The following is a 15,585-nucleotide window of genomic DNA, read 5'->3' as shown; positions in this document are numbered from 1 at the left end:
GTAAAAGCTGGACAATGAAGAAAGCTGATAGAAAGAAAGTAGATTCCTTTCAAACGTGGTGTTGGAGGAGAGTGTTACGGATACCGTGGGCTGCTAAAAAAACAAATCAGTGGGTTATAGATCAAATCAAGCCTGAACTGACCCTAGAAGCTAAAATGACTAAACTGAGACTGTTGTACTTTGGTCACATTATGAGAAGACAAGACTCACTGGAAAAGACAATCATGCTAGGAAAAGTTGAAGGCAGCAGGAAAAGAGGAAGACCCAACATGAGATGGATTGACTCTAAAAGGAAGCCACAGCCCTTAGTTTGCAAGACCTGAGCAAGGCTGTTAAGGATAGGACATTTTGGAGGACATTGATTCATAGGGTCGCCTTGAGTCAGAAGTGACTTGATGGCACTTAACTCACACACACCAACCTTCAGGTAGGGCCTGGCATTCTCCTGGAATTACTGCTCTGCACTACAAAGGTCACTTTCCCTGGAGAAAATGGACCCTCCAGAGGACAAACTTCATGGCATCACATCCGTGATGAGCTCTCTTCCCTCCCCAAACTCCCACTTTCCCAGACACTAGTCCCAAATCTCCACAAATTTCCCAAACTAGAGTTGGCAACCCCATGAATATTCTGCCCTTCCTAAAGCCTCTGCTCTTTTTTCTCCCTCTTACCCTTTCCTCCTCTCCCCTTACTTTTCCTTTTGACATAAGGCAAGTATAGTCCCCTCTCTAAAGGACAAACTTCTAAACCCTTTTTGAATGAACTACAGCTATTTAAACACAACAAACAAATGGCACTTATGGGAATTGTCAACTACAATATTCAGTAGTGAATTGGATGATCGTACGTCTTGCAGTGCAACGGCTTCTGTACCATTAACAGCAGATTTTAAGGACGGCTAATTTTCTCAGGTCAGTTAAGTAAAGTCATATATTTAAAATGTGTACAGAAAGAAAATCATGGTTGGAGCCTGAAAAACACACTGATGTGCAGCAAAGTCATAAAAGCAATGGTATGAAAACCTTGGCTAATTAATGTTTAGTCTTTGTGGATACAGGATGACCTTGAGTGATCACGCTCTCTTTCTCTCTCTTAGCCTCACCCACCTTTCAGGGTTGTTGAATGGATGAAAAATGGGGACAACGTGTGCTGCTATGAAATCTTTGGAGAAAGGGTAGGATAAAAGTGTATTCATAATAATGATATTATAGTCTTTAAAGGGGTTAGGGCAGGATAGGGTCATTCCAGTTTAGGAATCTTATCAGCTATTAAATGCTATTACCTATATCAATTTTAAATATTTGAACAGGACCTAAAATTTCCTTACCTATTGTGCTCAAAAGATTAGGGTTGAGGATTTTCCAATAAAAACTGGCCATACAATGACTGGACATTCACCAAGGGCATGTAGAACACTGCCCAAAATTTCACCCTTTTTATTTTATTACAAAATACAGGTTTTGGTATTCAGTAAAATCGAAAGCCAAATATTGCCAAAACAGCTAATTTCGGGTTTATTTTCGGTTCAGGTATATTGATATGCACAACCCTACGCTCCAGCATCTATATTTTAGATTTATTTATTTAGAAAAATGATTTATTTATTTATTTAGAAAACTTTTGAAAAGTTCAATGAACAACACCAAGATAGAATCCTTCAGAGTGTCACTGGAAATTTCAGATTAGTGATCATCATTCAGTGTAAATTACTTGTGTGGGTCAAGCTCAGTCAATGTGGGGGAAGGAGGGAAATTAAATAACCTTTTAAAATAGAATGTCAACAGAAAGGAACAGGACGCACTTTGGATCAGGCCATTAATTACTCACTTGCTGTGAGACAATCCAACGCATGGCAATGTGCTGACAGGATTAAGTGACATTCACAATATTATTTACCTGAGATGCTCCTAAGGTAGGATTTCAGTGCATTTGCTAAGTGATGTGTTTGATCACTTGGCTGCCTTCCAGGTTTCCTAAACTGGGCTGGATTTTCTCTACTCAAATATGGTAATCTATTTTAAAGATAAAGGCAAGCCCTTCTCAGGCTATAAAATAACAGAATTGCATGCATCAAGCAACAGAGCAACTGGACCAGCCTCTACTGAATCAGAAGGATGAAGGGCTTAGCAGTTCTCTTCTCGATTGTTGCTCTCACCGAGTGTATCACTAAGTAAGTCATCAATTATTTGCTAATATTTGCTTCTCTGACAGTAAATTGACTGAATTATAGCTTCAAATGTCATGGAATGTAGAGTGAAAAACCCACACAATTGAGCCAGGTACAGACAAGGTCATTTTCCTACAAGCACAGGGAAACACCCAGGTTTGCAGAAAAACCACAGTTTTAAAAAAAGAGTTTAATTTTTTTTTTTTACAAGAACTCCAAAACTGGAGAAGCATTGTTTGAGCAGGTGGAGACTACATAGAAGAATCTCAGCCAGTGTGAGTGAGAGTGAAGGTGACTGCTGGTGGCAGTGAGGAAAGGATAGAGAAGAAGCCTGGCAGGCAAGGAGAGAGGGCTGGCAAGTTGGGCCAGACTGAGAGGGAGGAAAGTAGGTGGTGGTGGGAACCACCCCAAGCCAGGAAAGAAGCCAGGTGGGTAAACAAGTTGGTGGTGGTCACAAGGAGGAAGCAGAAGCATCCCTCTTTCCTTCAATCTTTAGTTACCACTCTCACCAGGGAGAGAAAGTGGACAAGTAGAGGTATCCAAAAGGAGGAGGAGATACTGCTGCTTCTTTCTCCTTTCCTCATGAAGAAGAGGAGGCAGGCAAGCTGCAGTGGCAGAGGCAGGCACTACTGCTCCCGCTTTCTCCTTTCTTACTTCCTCACCCGCCCCAGCCCCCACCAGAGAGAGAAGATGGGCAAGGGAGGAGAAGGAGGAGGAAGCTTTCCTCCACCACCACACCTGTGAGTCTGTCACAGGTCCCCATTTGTAAGACTATATTTGAACAGGATACACTCCCCCCCCACACACACACATACATTCAAAAGACCAGAATGTAATGAACCACCAAATGTTTATCTGGCAGCACTGATACGGTTGTACAGAGAATGAAAATAGACTGCCTGTAGTAATACAAGAGGACTCCTTGCCTTCAGTGACCCAGTAGCAGAATAATGCCAGATGGGGCAAAATAAAATGAGTTCAGTTCCAGCCTTTGTATTTTATCCTAGCACAAGACTGCACTGCTACAACGATGAGAGCAGGTGGAACTGCCAAGCAGTTGTCTGCAATTCAACTAGTAAAGGCTTAGTAGCACTCTTTAAAAATTGATCTAAGAGATAAAAGGCATCTTCAAAGGGACTGGGAAGAGTTTAATTTATGTCCGTTAAATATTGACCACCCCTAAATTTATAGCCTTTCTCCCTTTGACAATAAGGCAAATCAACCAAAGATTCCACCTTTGGGACCAGTGCTACCATCTGTTACAGCTGAGTGAGCCCCATGGATTTTAATGGACCACATGTATGAGGAACTGTATGCAGCACTGTTGCTTACATTGGCATTTCTTGATAAAGACCTTGTGCGGCCATTCAGTTCAATTCCCCCAACATTTTAATTCAGGAGGAGCTTGGAGATGAGTTAAGAGGTGGCGAGAACCTTACACCTATTACATGGTTGCTTATGAGACTGAAAAGCAGGTCTTACAATGACACATCTCTACGGGGAAGGGATCTAATAATTTTGTTTTTTCATATACCAGGGTTCCCTTGGAGAGAGGGAAGAAGTTGAGAGACGTTCTCAAAGAGAAAAATTTGCTGGAAGGGTTTCTTCAGAGACACCCTTATGACATCGGTACAAAATATCGCCCAGCTTTTTCAGGTGCTGCCCAGGTTGCCAACGAACCACTTCTGAACTCCTTAGATGTGAGTGGATGCTTTGGTGTCACCAATTTATCATAATTTTTTTTTTTGCAAAGATTGTTGGTGGCTTCCATGGACATTTATATTTTACTATGAGCAATTATGTATTGTAAAGATTGAAAAGTTATATCTTTGCCTATTGTGACAACATTGCTTATTATTAACAAATTGTTAAATAGTGTTAAAAAGTGTCAAGCGGCAAGGCGTGTGCTTCCTAGCTTGAAGCACACTGTGAACTAAAAGTTGTCCTTATAAGTTGTTTAACGACTCAAGGATATAAAAAGACTGCATATCTTGAAACTGGCTTAACAGCTTTTTTCCTATGCCATAAGTGCTCAATTCTTTGATTTCACAGACATCTAGGTGTTAGCAAAAGAATGGGTTCGATCCAGCAAAATGCAGTAATTGCTAATTCTCACAAAATGCAAAAGAATGGGACATAGGCAAGACATTTTTTTGATTTTTGTGGGGTTTAAATTATGACCAACTTTTGCTGCATTGTGTTGAATTACTGGAGGCATGATCTAGCCAAAGTACGGAATCAAGTTGATTTCACGTACTTAATTACCCAACTGAAATAAATTAGGCTTAAATAGGTTTAACTTTGGCTGGTGTTGCCTGAAGTTTCCAGGATGCTTCCCCCAGGAAAAAGTAAACCCAGCCAAAGTACTCGGATTACTTCTTTTCCATGCTTATCTATGCTGGTGCCGTTGTTTCAAAGACAGGGTCAGGGAAAACAACAGAAGCTAGGATTCAGGTCCATTATTACAATTTAAGAATATGTCAGTAGCTGGATCAGACCAGTGGTTCTTCTAGTCCAGCATCCTATTTCACAGAGTAGCCAACCAGTTATCCTCCTGGCATTGGCTTTCAGAGGTTTGCTTCATCTGAATATGGAGGTTCCTTTTAGTCACCATGGCCTGTAGCCATTGATGAACCTATCCTTCATAAGTTTGTCTAACCCCTTTTAAAGTAACCCATGCTCATGGCCATCACAAATTCCACTAGCAGTGAATTCCACAATTCATTTACTTGTTGAAGAAGAAGAAGAGTTGGTTTTTTATATGCCGACTTTCTCTACCACTTAAGGGAGACTCAAACCAGCTTACAATCATCTTCCCTTCCCCTCCCCACAACAGACACCCTGTGAAGTGGATGGGGTTGAGAGAGTGTGACTAGCCCATGGTCACCCAGCTGGCTTCATGTGTAGGAGTGGGGAAACAAATCCAGTTCACCAGATTAATCTCCATTGCTCATGTGGAGGAGTAGGGAATCAAACCCGGTTCTCCAGATCAGAGTCCACCAAACCACCTCTCTTAACCACCACGCCATGCTGAGGGAAGAACCATTCCATTTTATCTGTCCTGAATGTATTCCATGTCAACTTTGTTGAGTGCCCTAGAGGTCTAGTATTTTGGGAAAGGAAGGTTGTCTCTATCCACTTTCTCTACCCCATGCCTAATTTTATAAACCTTTCTCATGTTTCCCCCTTTTCACATTTTTTCTACACTGAAAAGTCCCAGATTCTTTTATCTTTCCTCATAGGAAAGATGATCCAGTCAAACTGATTACCCTCTTCTGTACTTCCTCCAGCCCTCCTATATCGTTTTGGAGTTATGATGATCAGAACTGCACAAAGAACTTCAAATGATACCTCACCATGGGTCAACACTGCAGCATGACAATATTGGCCATTTTATTTTCAGTTCCTTTCCTAATAATTCCCAGTATAAACTTTGCCTTTTCATTGCTGCCACAGGATCCCTTCTTCCAGGATCTGTGACAAGACGGGAGATTAGTTTACTCTGGCTCCATTCATTGTAGGTTTTGACATAGTAAAGTTGCCCAAAAAAGATTATTTCTAGTGGTGATAATTAGGTTTGAACAGGCCCTTCCATACTGAAAGCTGGTATTTACCATGACCAAGCAAAACCTAGGTTTTAGAAACCAGCAGTGCAATCCTAAACCATTACACCCTTCTAAGTCAACCTAGAAGGGTATTAATGCTGAATAGGATTGCACTGAAGCAGTGGTAAATGACTCCCTGTATGTTACATTTCTGCCCTGACCTGGATGGCCCAGGCTAGCCTGATCTCGTCAGATCTCAGAAGCTAGTCAAACATATGTAGTCACTATGGCTAAAAAAATATTAAGGATACAAAAAAGCCAACAACACAATTTTTCTCACAAGTGTATAATAAGTGTATAATATAAGAAAGATCTCAGAAGCTAAGCAGGGTCAGCCCTGGTTAGTATTTGGATGGGAGACCACCAAGGAATACCAGGGTTGCTGTGCAGAGGAAGACACTGGCAAACTACCTCTGTTAGTCTCTTGCCATGAAAACCCCAGAAAGGGGTCGCCATAAGTTGGCTGCGACTTGAGGGCACTTTACACACACGTGTCACATTTCTAATACATGCAACATACATACATTCTGTCATTTAGTACATTGGTATGCATTTGAGAAATTTCCTTTCCTTTCCATGAAATCTCATAAAGGGAAGGGGGGAGGGGTTCATTGCTGCCTTTTTTTCCTGATTTCGATTTTGTAGCATTCAGATTTTCTGTAACTATGATACACATTTTTATTACACTAAAATGTCCAAAAAGCTATAACGGGAAAGAAAACCTGATAATATATATTAATTTTTATGAATCACCAGACTGAATACTATGGAACAATCTACATTGGAACTCCTCCACAGACATTCACTGTCGTTTTTGACACTGGATCTTCCAATCTTTGGGTGCCCTCTGTTGACTGCAGCAGTTCAGCATGTCGTAAGTAACAGAGTGAATGAAAATTCAAGCACAAAGCCATGTAACGCTATTTATTAAAACTAACCAAAATAACTCAAAGCAGCGTCCAGGTTTTTGAGTTCTCCAGAAGTTGTGTCCATCCTGATGAAGAGTTCTAGAGAACTCTAAAGTTTCCATCACGGTGTGTTGGTTGGTCTTAATAAAATGTATTACAAGGTTCTTGTGTTTTGTTTTAGACCTACACAGCTACCTTTAATGGCAGAGTCAATCAAAGTAATTCAAGCATAACCTCATACTAACTAGTGCAGGGGTGTCGAATTCAATTGTTACAAGGGCCGGAAATGACATAAATGTCACTTAGTTGGGCCGTCAGCCCAGACTGAGAGTGGGGGGGGGGATGGCTGCTTCAGCTGGCTCGCGGGCCGCACAAGAGCTTTCAAGGGGCTGGATCTGGTCCTCAGACCTTATGTTTTACACCCCTGAACTAGTGGTTATATATTGGTTCTGTTTCTACCTACCACTGATTAAGAACTGTGTGTTTTTTTAATGCTGTTTTTCTGACTTTTAGAAAACCATCAAAGGTTCAACCCATCCCAATCTTCCACTTTCCAGAGCACACAGCAGACTGTATCCATTGAATATGGCACAGGGAGCATGGAGGGGATCTTAGGATACGACACAGTGATGGTAAACAATGTTCTAGTAATGTCTGGGAAAGTGAACTAGAGAAAGTCATCAATGGCCATCTTTGCCTTAAGGTTGCCAACCTCCAGGTATTAGCTGGAGATCTCCTGCTTTTACAGCTGATCTCCAGCCGATAGAGATCAGTTCACCTGGAGAAAATAGCCGCTTTGGCAATTGGACTCTGTGGCATTGAAGTCCCTCCCCTCCCCAAACCCAACCTTCCTCAGGCTCTGCCCCCAAAACCTCCCACTGGTGGTAAAGAGGGACCTGGCAACCCTAGCCATAGGTCACCATGGCTCGCGTTTGACAGTCTCTCTGAATGCAGACTATAATTTCAAAACAGTGCACAACATGTATCTTTAGGAATGCAGCTTTAAAATTGCAACAGTACTGCTGAAAACCTAAGGATATATACCCGGAGGGAAAAAAATCATTTAAATTAATGGGGCTTACGTCAAAATAGGTTTAAAGTACTGTTGTATCTCTGAAGTATTTGATATAAGTAAGCAAGCAAGTAAATAAATAAATGACATGGGCAAAGAAGAATTAATACATAAATAACCTTAATTATATTTCAGTAACCTGAATATATTACACTAAAACTAAATATATTTTAAGCAATAGCCATCAGATGAAGTTTCAAAGGGAGAAAAGACATATTTAAAATATGGTATCCTCTTCTCCGTGTTACCTACTTCTGACTCAGACCCATACAATAGTGACTTGGAAGCAAAGTTCATGGTAACTCTGCATGATGGTGAACATTTAGGAGCCAATCTCATGACCTTTTGGGTACATGGCAGAAAACTGTGGCTGAGGTGGCATGGATAAAGCCAGTTCATGTGGAATTCTGTAGATGATGCCAGCATTTGAATGGCCAGCTCAGCACATAGCAGGCAGTATTGTTATCTAAAAGACACCCTGTGCTAACTACAGATTATTCTGTCACACACAAAGTCATGCCGATTGGATTTTATATTGATGGGTACACAGTTCCATTTTCACAGGTTTATATTCATCAGAAGGGTGGGAAAATACATATACAGATTCTTATCAGTTCAGATGTTTGTATTGAAGGCTTCCCATCAATTATTAGCTTTTATTCTTTCATTTGCCCAGGGAAACAAATTTCCCATGGAACTTCATGGTTCCAACACTGACATAATTTTCCATGGTTTTCATTAAGACAGGATTTCACATAATAATTCTGATAGGACATTGAATAGATAGAGATTTGCATGATTTTACTACATATCCTAGGTGTACATATATTGTACCACGCATCTGTATATAATTGCAGGGGGGGGGGAAATTCCTTACCAAATGACAGTTTGACCAACTGGTTACATACACACTCTGGTAAGATACCACTTGGTTAATGGACATCTATAACTACTCACTGTTGTAATTGGAATGTAAATATATAAAATATAGGGGTTTGTGGTGGTAGCATCAGGTACGGTTATGGTGGGATAGAAATCACAATCTCAAAACCAGACATGCAAAGCACATTATTTCATAATAACATTCCTATTTCACCCCCTCAGCCATATTCACAATAGGCTATCTCTGGAACAGCCCTGTGCAGAGTTACTCCAGTCTATGCACATTTATTTCAATGGCCTTAGATTGGAATAACTCCATACTGAATTGTACTGTGAATCTTTCTACATTTTCTAAGACTGTACAATAGCATCCCACTGAACCATATCCCACTGAATTGAATGGGTTTTCTCCCAGACAAATGGAAACAAGATTGCAGCCTTATCGCAATCCTTAGCGAAATCCTATTCTGTACCTCATCAGCTGAATACAGAAGTGAAGGAATATTTTGGCTCTCTTAGGTGTCCAGTCTTACTGATGCCCACCAGATGTTCGCTCTCAGCACAAGTGAGCCAGGCTTCATCTTTGTCTACTCGAAATTTGATGGGATCCTGGGATTAGCCTACCCCTCCTATGCTGTCGGTGGAGCAACTCCTGTATTTGACAACATGATGAGTGAAGGCTTAGTGCAGCAAGATTTGTTTTCAGTTTATCTCAGCCGGTAAGCAATAGTTTGCTATCATGATAAGATTTATATCATCATTTGGTGAGTGGACGAAGCATCTATTGATTGAGAATATACCTGACATCGTTTCATATGTTGGCTACCACTTTACTTGCAGCATTCCACAAGATAGGCAGCTCAGTCTATTGTCTCAGTAAGAGAGCCATGATTGTGTTGAGGCTCACACTAGCACAAGTGCAAGGCTGTAATCACAAGCCCTGTTCCTGTAGTAACTGGAAAAGAGGGATGCATTGAAGGACCATTTGACATAATTACTTTTGAGGCAGAGGAGTCATCGAATCATAGAGTTGGAAGGAACCACCATAGTCATCTAGTCCAGCCCCCTGCAGAATGCAGGAAATTCACAACTACTTCTCCCCCATACCCCCAGTGACTCTTACTCCATGCCCAGAAAATGGGGGGGGGGACCTGTTGGGGATTAGATAGCGAGCTTCGTTACATGTCAGACAGACAAGAGTTAATATTGATTGTATTTCTGACCAGTTCAAGAAGGTGATGTAACCTACAGTGTGTCAATTAGCTATTGGTCAGAGAGGGATCAGTTGCAAACATGTTGTTTGTCACATACGCATAATCTGCATATTATAGTTCTTTCTTTGTCTAAAGAGAAAGAGCAAAGTCACTTGCTTTTTGGACCTCAAACAGTAAAGATGGGGCAACTCTGCAATTTAGAGATGCCATGCATTTAAGTTTAGATTCTTGCCAGAACTTTTCTGGCAAGTATAGGAAACTAGATAGGTAGAGAGGATTTCTTGTTGTTTTTTAATCCCAGTTTACCTTACCCTGAATTATAGTGAGTAAAGTTTGTTTTTACTAAGACAAAAGGACTTTGTCTATTCATTGTGCGTGTGCCTTAATTTGACTTTCTCCAGCCATAATCATACGATCCAAACCTCTGATAAAGAATTTTCTCAATAGGACCCTTCCAGGATCCCTGGCCAAACTGTCCTGGAAGAAAATTGCTTCCTGACCCCAAAGTGGCGATAGGCACTACCCCGGGCATGTAAGAAAGGGCCATGAGAGCCAAACACTGATGCAACCCTTCCTGCCTTCCCTTTCATGATCTACCTATGTTCATAGAATCAGCATTGCTGACAGATGGCCATCTAGCCTCTGCTTAAAAACCTCCAAAGAAGGAGAGCCCACCACCTCCCGAGGAAGTCTGTTTCACTGAAAAACCGCTCTGCCAGAAAGTTCTTACTAATGTTTAGCCAGAAACTCTTTTGATTTAATTTCAACACATTGGTTCTGGTCCGACCTTCTGGGGCAACAGAAAACAACTCAGCAAGCATCATACTCTATATGACAGCCCTTCAAGTACTTGAAGATGGTTTTCTTTCCTCTCACTATTTGGATGCTTTCAATGTTTTTATGAAACAAGAATGACAAGTGGCTATGTCTTCAGAGACTGTTGTAGTCTAGTTATTTTGAGGATATAAAAACCTCTACCATTTTACTACATGGGATCCCTTTGAAGTGATAATATGAATAATGAAGGGGAAGACAACTTGGGATATATAGAGCAAGGCTAATGATGTCATAATATAGAATAAGAATGGTGACTAGGGTTATGCAAAAAAAATTGGTAAATTTCGGGTTTGGCTTTATTGCCCTTTTTTTCAGTAATTTCAGGTTTATTTCCGGTTTGTGTATATCGATGTGCACAACCCTAGTGGTGACATGATTTGCCTTTGAGATAGAGGCTAATCCAAAAGTGTTTTTAGCATTTTAGAAAGCAACTTCAGAGTGTTGGCCGAGGGCAATGGCAGAGGAACCAAGGTTTTGATTAAGCCAGCTGAGCTTTCTCAAAGCTTGTCTATGCTGAAAAATAGCACAGCTCAGACATAGCAGTGAAATCTGCTTCCCTCTGCCGTTACTTACGCTGTCCAAGACTTTTAAAAGTAAGTTGTTAGGACTGGGTAGAGTAAGTTTTAGTCTTTGAATTTTAAAATTTGGACAACATGCTGAGGTGGGTGGTGGTACAACAAGGGCGCAGAGTGGTAAAGCTGCAGTACTGCAGTCCAAGCTCTGCTCACGACCTGAATTCGATCCCAACGGAAGTTGGTTTCAGGCAGCCGGCTCAAGGTTGACTCAGCCTTCCGTCCTTCCGAGGTCGGTGAAATTAGTACCCAGCTTGCTGGGGGTAAAGGGAAGATGACTGGGGAAGGCACTGACAAACCACCCCGTAAACAAAGTCTGTCTAGGAAACGTTGGGATGTGACGTCACCCCATGGGTCAGGAATGACCCGGTGCTTGCACAGGGGACCTTTACTTTTACCTTTATATTTAATCAGGATTTTATCTCTTCATATCCAGAGCTATAGGAGAGCTGAAAGCCTTTATAAGCAACCCACAGATGCTGGTCCTATATGAGATATATAACTAACTTCTCTCTTTCTCTTTTGTTATGGGAAAATTTGGACAAAGACATAGAAATGTGATGCATTTTTATCTGCAGCTGGGTGAATATTGAATGAACAGCTTGTGAACAACCTATCATTTATACATATTTCAGAGAAACAACTGGGAGTGTACTCGTTTTTGGTGGAATTGATGAATCATATTTTACTGGTTCCATTAATTGGATTCCTGTCACAGAGCAAGGTTACTGGCAGATTGCTATGGACAGGTAAGTAATTTAGCAGTAGTAGTATTGTTATTGTTATGGAGTGTCCCATATTTCAGTAAAATTTGAAAGTACTACCAACAGAATGTATGCTTAAAGTTTGTATCCTATGTATTTATGACTTATTTAAAACATGTATATCCTATGTTATTTCCTTACATTCAAGGCAGCTAACTATGCATCAACAAGTTGCAAAGACACAAAAAGGTCTCTTAAAAAGTTGGGATGCAAAGGGAAAGGAAATGAAGAAAGTAGGGAGGAAGAAAAAAGTCAGCATTATTATTCACATAAACCACATGCCAGTAATTTGTAGGTGGCAGTGGTTAGAGAAAGTTATCAATATGGAAGAGAAACTAAAGCAGTTAGTTTATTTTTTTTATTTTCTGCGATTGCAAATACTGGTCAAGTGTCTGCCTCACTTTATGAACCATGTAAGATGTATTTGCCATGGTAAATATTTGCACTACAGTTGTCTATGTGGATCTTACCCCTATCCAATGACACCGGTAAGCAAAGTTCATTTACCGGTATTTAAATATTTAAATAACCTCATCTTTCCTTTTGGCTCAAATTTGAAGCCTTCTTCCATTCTAAAGACACTTGCTTCCAATTAAGTGGTGCATCTGTGGGAGGATGACTCCTTAGGCTGTAGAAAGGCTACATGAAGGATGATTGGATACACCCCATGATTTCCAAATCTAGAAGTTACAGCTAAAAGCATTGCCTGCAATGGGAACATCACATGGCTAACTAAGGGCCCAGCTATCATATTCCATTTGACAGCAGCCATATTGTTTCAAGTACATAAAATTACCAGCATCTCACGGTTTCCAATTTCTCAGTATTTTAGTGAATGGCCAGGAGATTGCCTGCAGTGGTAGTTGTCAAGCAATAGTTGACACAGGTACCTCTCTCTTGGCTGGCCCACCAGCTTCCATAACCAAGTTACAAAATGCCATTGGTGCTACTCCAGGGAACTATGGCCAGGTAAGATCATGTTAAAGTCCTTTATTCTTTGCCTCTGATTCTCCATTGTTGATGGAAGGGCCCCAAAGATTATCCTTCCTGCCCCCACCCCCAGCATCAGTCCTCAGTCAGGGTCAAGTTTCAGATGCACCCAGGGGGGTTAGGACTTATCTTAATTTCTTTCCTGACTGCAGCAGCCAGCACCCCAGTGCAAAGAATTGTGTTTCTTTGTGATGCTGCATATGTGCAGAATCAGAAGGAAATGTGGCTTTGAAGACTGGGGTTCATCCACTGAGTATGTCAGTTAGATGATGGGGAACAATGACCATTAGAGGGAAAGGTTTAGCTGGGCGGGCATCATATGGGAGATGTTGTAGCTCAATAGCATAGTGCGTGCTTTGCATGCAGAAGACCCCAGGTTCAATTCCTGGCATGTCCAATTAAAGGATCATCGTTAGAAGGGGTTGGGAAAGACCCCTCTCTACCTGGGCCTTTGGAGACCTGCTGTGAGTCAGAGTTAAGCAGACTGGGATGGTCGGTCTGATTTGATATAAGGCAGCTTCTTCTACATTCATATCGATTTAGTATGCCAACAGAACTAAATCCAGAATGAAGAATGTGTTGTCAGACCAAAGTTTAAGATGTTGTACAGTATTATCTGGTCAGAGTATAGCTTTGTGCATGACAAGGTAAGAAGCTACGGGTTTATTGAACTGTGATTTTTACATGCTTGACTATAGGCCACAAGATGCAGTTCAAAGTGAAGCATTATATTGAATGGTTATTTGTATTAAATTCCACAACATTCAAGAAGTGACTATTGGCAAGTCTGTTCTCCTGAACATTCTTGTTTGATTTCAAGACAATAGCATTGAATGTCTAGGACCTTCCTCTAACAAGTTGAGGTTTGCTAGTTTTTATTATCAGAATAACCCAATAACTCTCTTCTTTATCTCTTGCAAGTATGACATCAACTGCAATAACCTCTCCAATATGCCTGATGTTGTTTTTGTGATCAATGGAATCCAGTATCCGCTAACCCCATCAGCCTATACGAATCAGGTACAGAATGGATCTGTTCCACAAGCTATGAAACTCTTTTGCCCATCATTGGGTTGCAAGTTCAAGGGGCTGTTTTGTCCTGCTAGCCTCTGTTGCAGGACTGCAAGCTGAATTTCCATGGGTGTTTATATCTGAAGACCTGAAGCAGGGCACCTGTAAGGAGGCTGAGGACAAAGGATCAGTGTTGTGCATTTGTATTGTGCATCTTAAAAGTATACACTACTGTTTATAACTGCATCTAGAGTGTTTCCCTTCTCCTTTCCTTGTGAAGGCAGTAGAGTTAGCAGGGCTTCTGTGGGAGAGGCTGTCAGGGATGTTACATTGGTTTTGCCTCTGCTGGTATTCTTGTGCTTTTGACTTTGCTACAGCTACAGGTCTATTATATGCTGACACAGAACTGTTGCAGCATCCAAGCACCTAGCAGGACTGTCGACCTGCTCTGCTCCATGTCATACTTTTAGCATACTGAAAACACTGAGTTTATAGCATTCTATTTTAATAATAATATAATATGGAGAATTGCCTGTTTCTGATTGCTATCCTTTTCTTCCCAACTCTAGGTCATGCAAGGAGAATGCACAAGTGGTTTCCAAAACACATCTGGCGACCTCTGGATCCTAGGAGATGTGTTCATAAGAGAATACTACAGTATCTTTGACAGGGCAAACAACCAAGTGGGATTGGCAAAGGCAGTTTAGAATGATAGTGCCTTTAAACAAGCAGCATGTCCATGTAATCAACCTACTCAAATTGTATTTTAGCTTCATAGCATTTATGTTAATAGAAACATTTATTGCATCCTTTTAAAAGTTATATCTGTCCAGTATCTTTAATGACAGCCTACAGGTGATACATATTTTAAGACATGTATGATTATACAATTATGAATTTCAAATTTGTGTACAAGAGATGAAATAATAGTCCAAAGATTATTGTTTGGATATATTCACTTCAAAAAAACCTTTAACTAATATCAGTGAAGCTGGCTGGGAATTTGTCAGTTGACATTGTGAAAGGTCTGTGTTTTCAAAAACATGCTATCGTTTTTGTGTTTTATAATAGTACCCAACAACTATTGAGTGTGAAGAATCAGAGACTTTGCAAGATATTTAAGTGCTACTGAAGCATAATCCTGTGTTGTCCTAAAAGAGAGAATTGATGAACTGTCCCCTGCCTCCTTAGGGGGGAGGGTATGTGGCTAAGTAGTGGAGCATCATCTTTGCATGCAGAAGATCCAGGGTTCCGTTCCTGGCCTCTCCAGCTAAGAAAGAAAGAAAAGATCAGGTAGTATGTGATGTAAAAGATCTCTGGTCTTTCCTGGAAAGCAGAGTTGGCAGTCCTGCCCTTGGTAGACTAGTAGTTGGACTCTGCGTAAAGCAGCAACCAACCTCCAGGTGGCTTGCCAACCTCCAGGTGGTGGAATCTAGAGATTTTCTGGAATTACAGAGATCAGTTCCCCTGGAGAAAATAGCTGCTTTGAAGGGTGGAGTCTATGACATTATATCTTGCTGAGGTCTCTCCCCTACCCAAACACAACCATCTCAAGGTTCCATC

General features: G+C 40.9%; 1 protein-coding gene across 1 annotated transcript; it reads left to right on the top strand.

The window, feature by feature from the left end:
- The first annotated feature begins 2,114 nt into the window (after positions 1-2,114).
- Positions 2,115-14,729, top strand: LOC130473513 (embryonic pepsinogen-like). Its single transcript, XM_056845051.1, has 9 exons — positions 2,115-2,170; positions 3,705-3,867; positions 6,529-6,646; positions 7,194-7,312; positions 9,154-9,353; positions 11,893-12,006; positions 12,846-12,990; positions 13,933-14,031; positions 14,592-14,729. Exons 1-9 carry the CDS (start codon positions 2,115-2,117, stop codon positions 14,727-14,729), a joined length of 1,152 nt encoding a protein of 383 aa, XP_056701029.1.
- Positions 14,730-15,585: the final 856 nt, after the last annotated feature.

The sequence above is a fragment of the Euleptes europaea genome, chromosome 2, assembly GCF_029931775.1.
Source record: "Euleptes europaea isolate rEulEur1 chromosome 2, rEulEur1.hap1, whole genome shotgun sequence".
NCBI classification, from domain to species: Eukaryota; Metazoa; Chordata; class Lepidosauria; order Squamata; family Sphaerodactylidae; genus Euleptes; species Euleptes europaea.
This window is presented reverse-complemented; position numbering and strand designations above follow the sequence as displayed.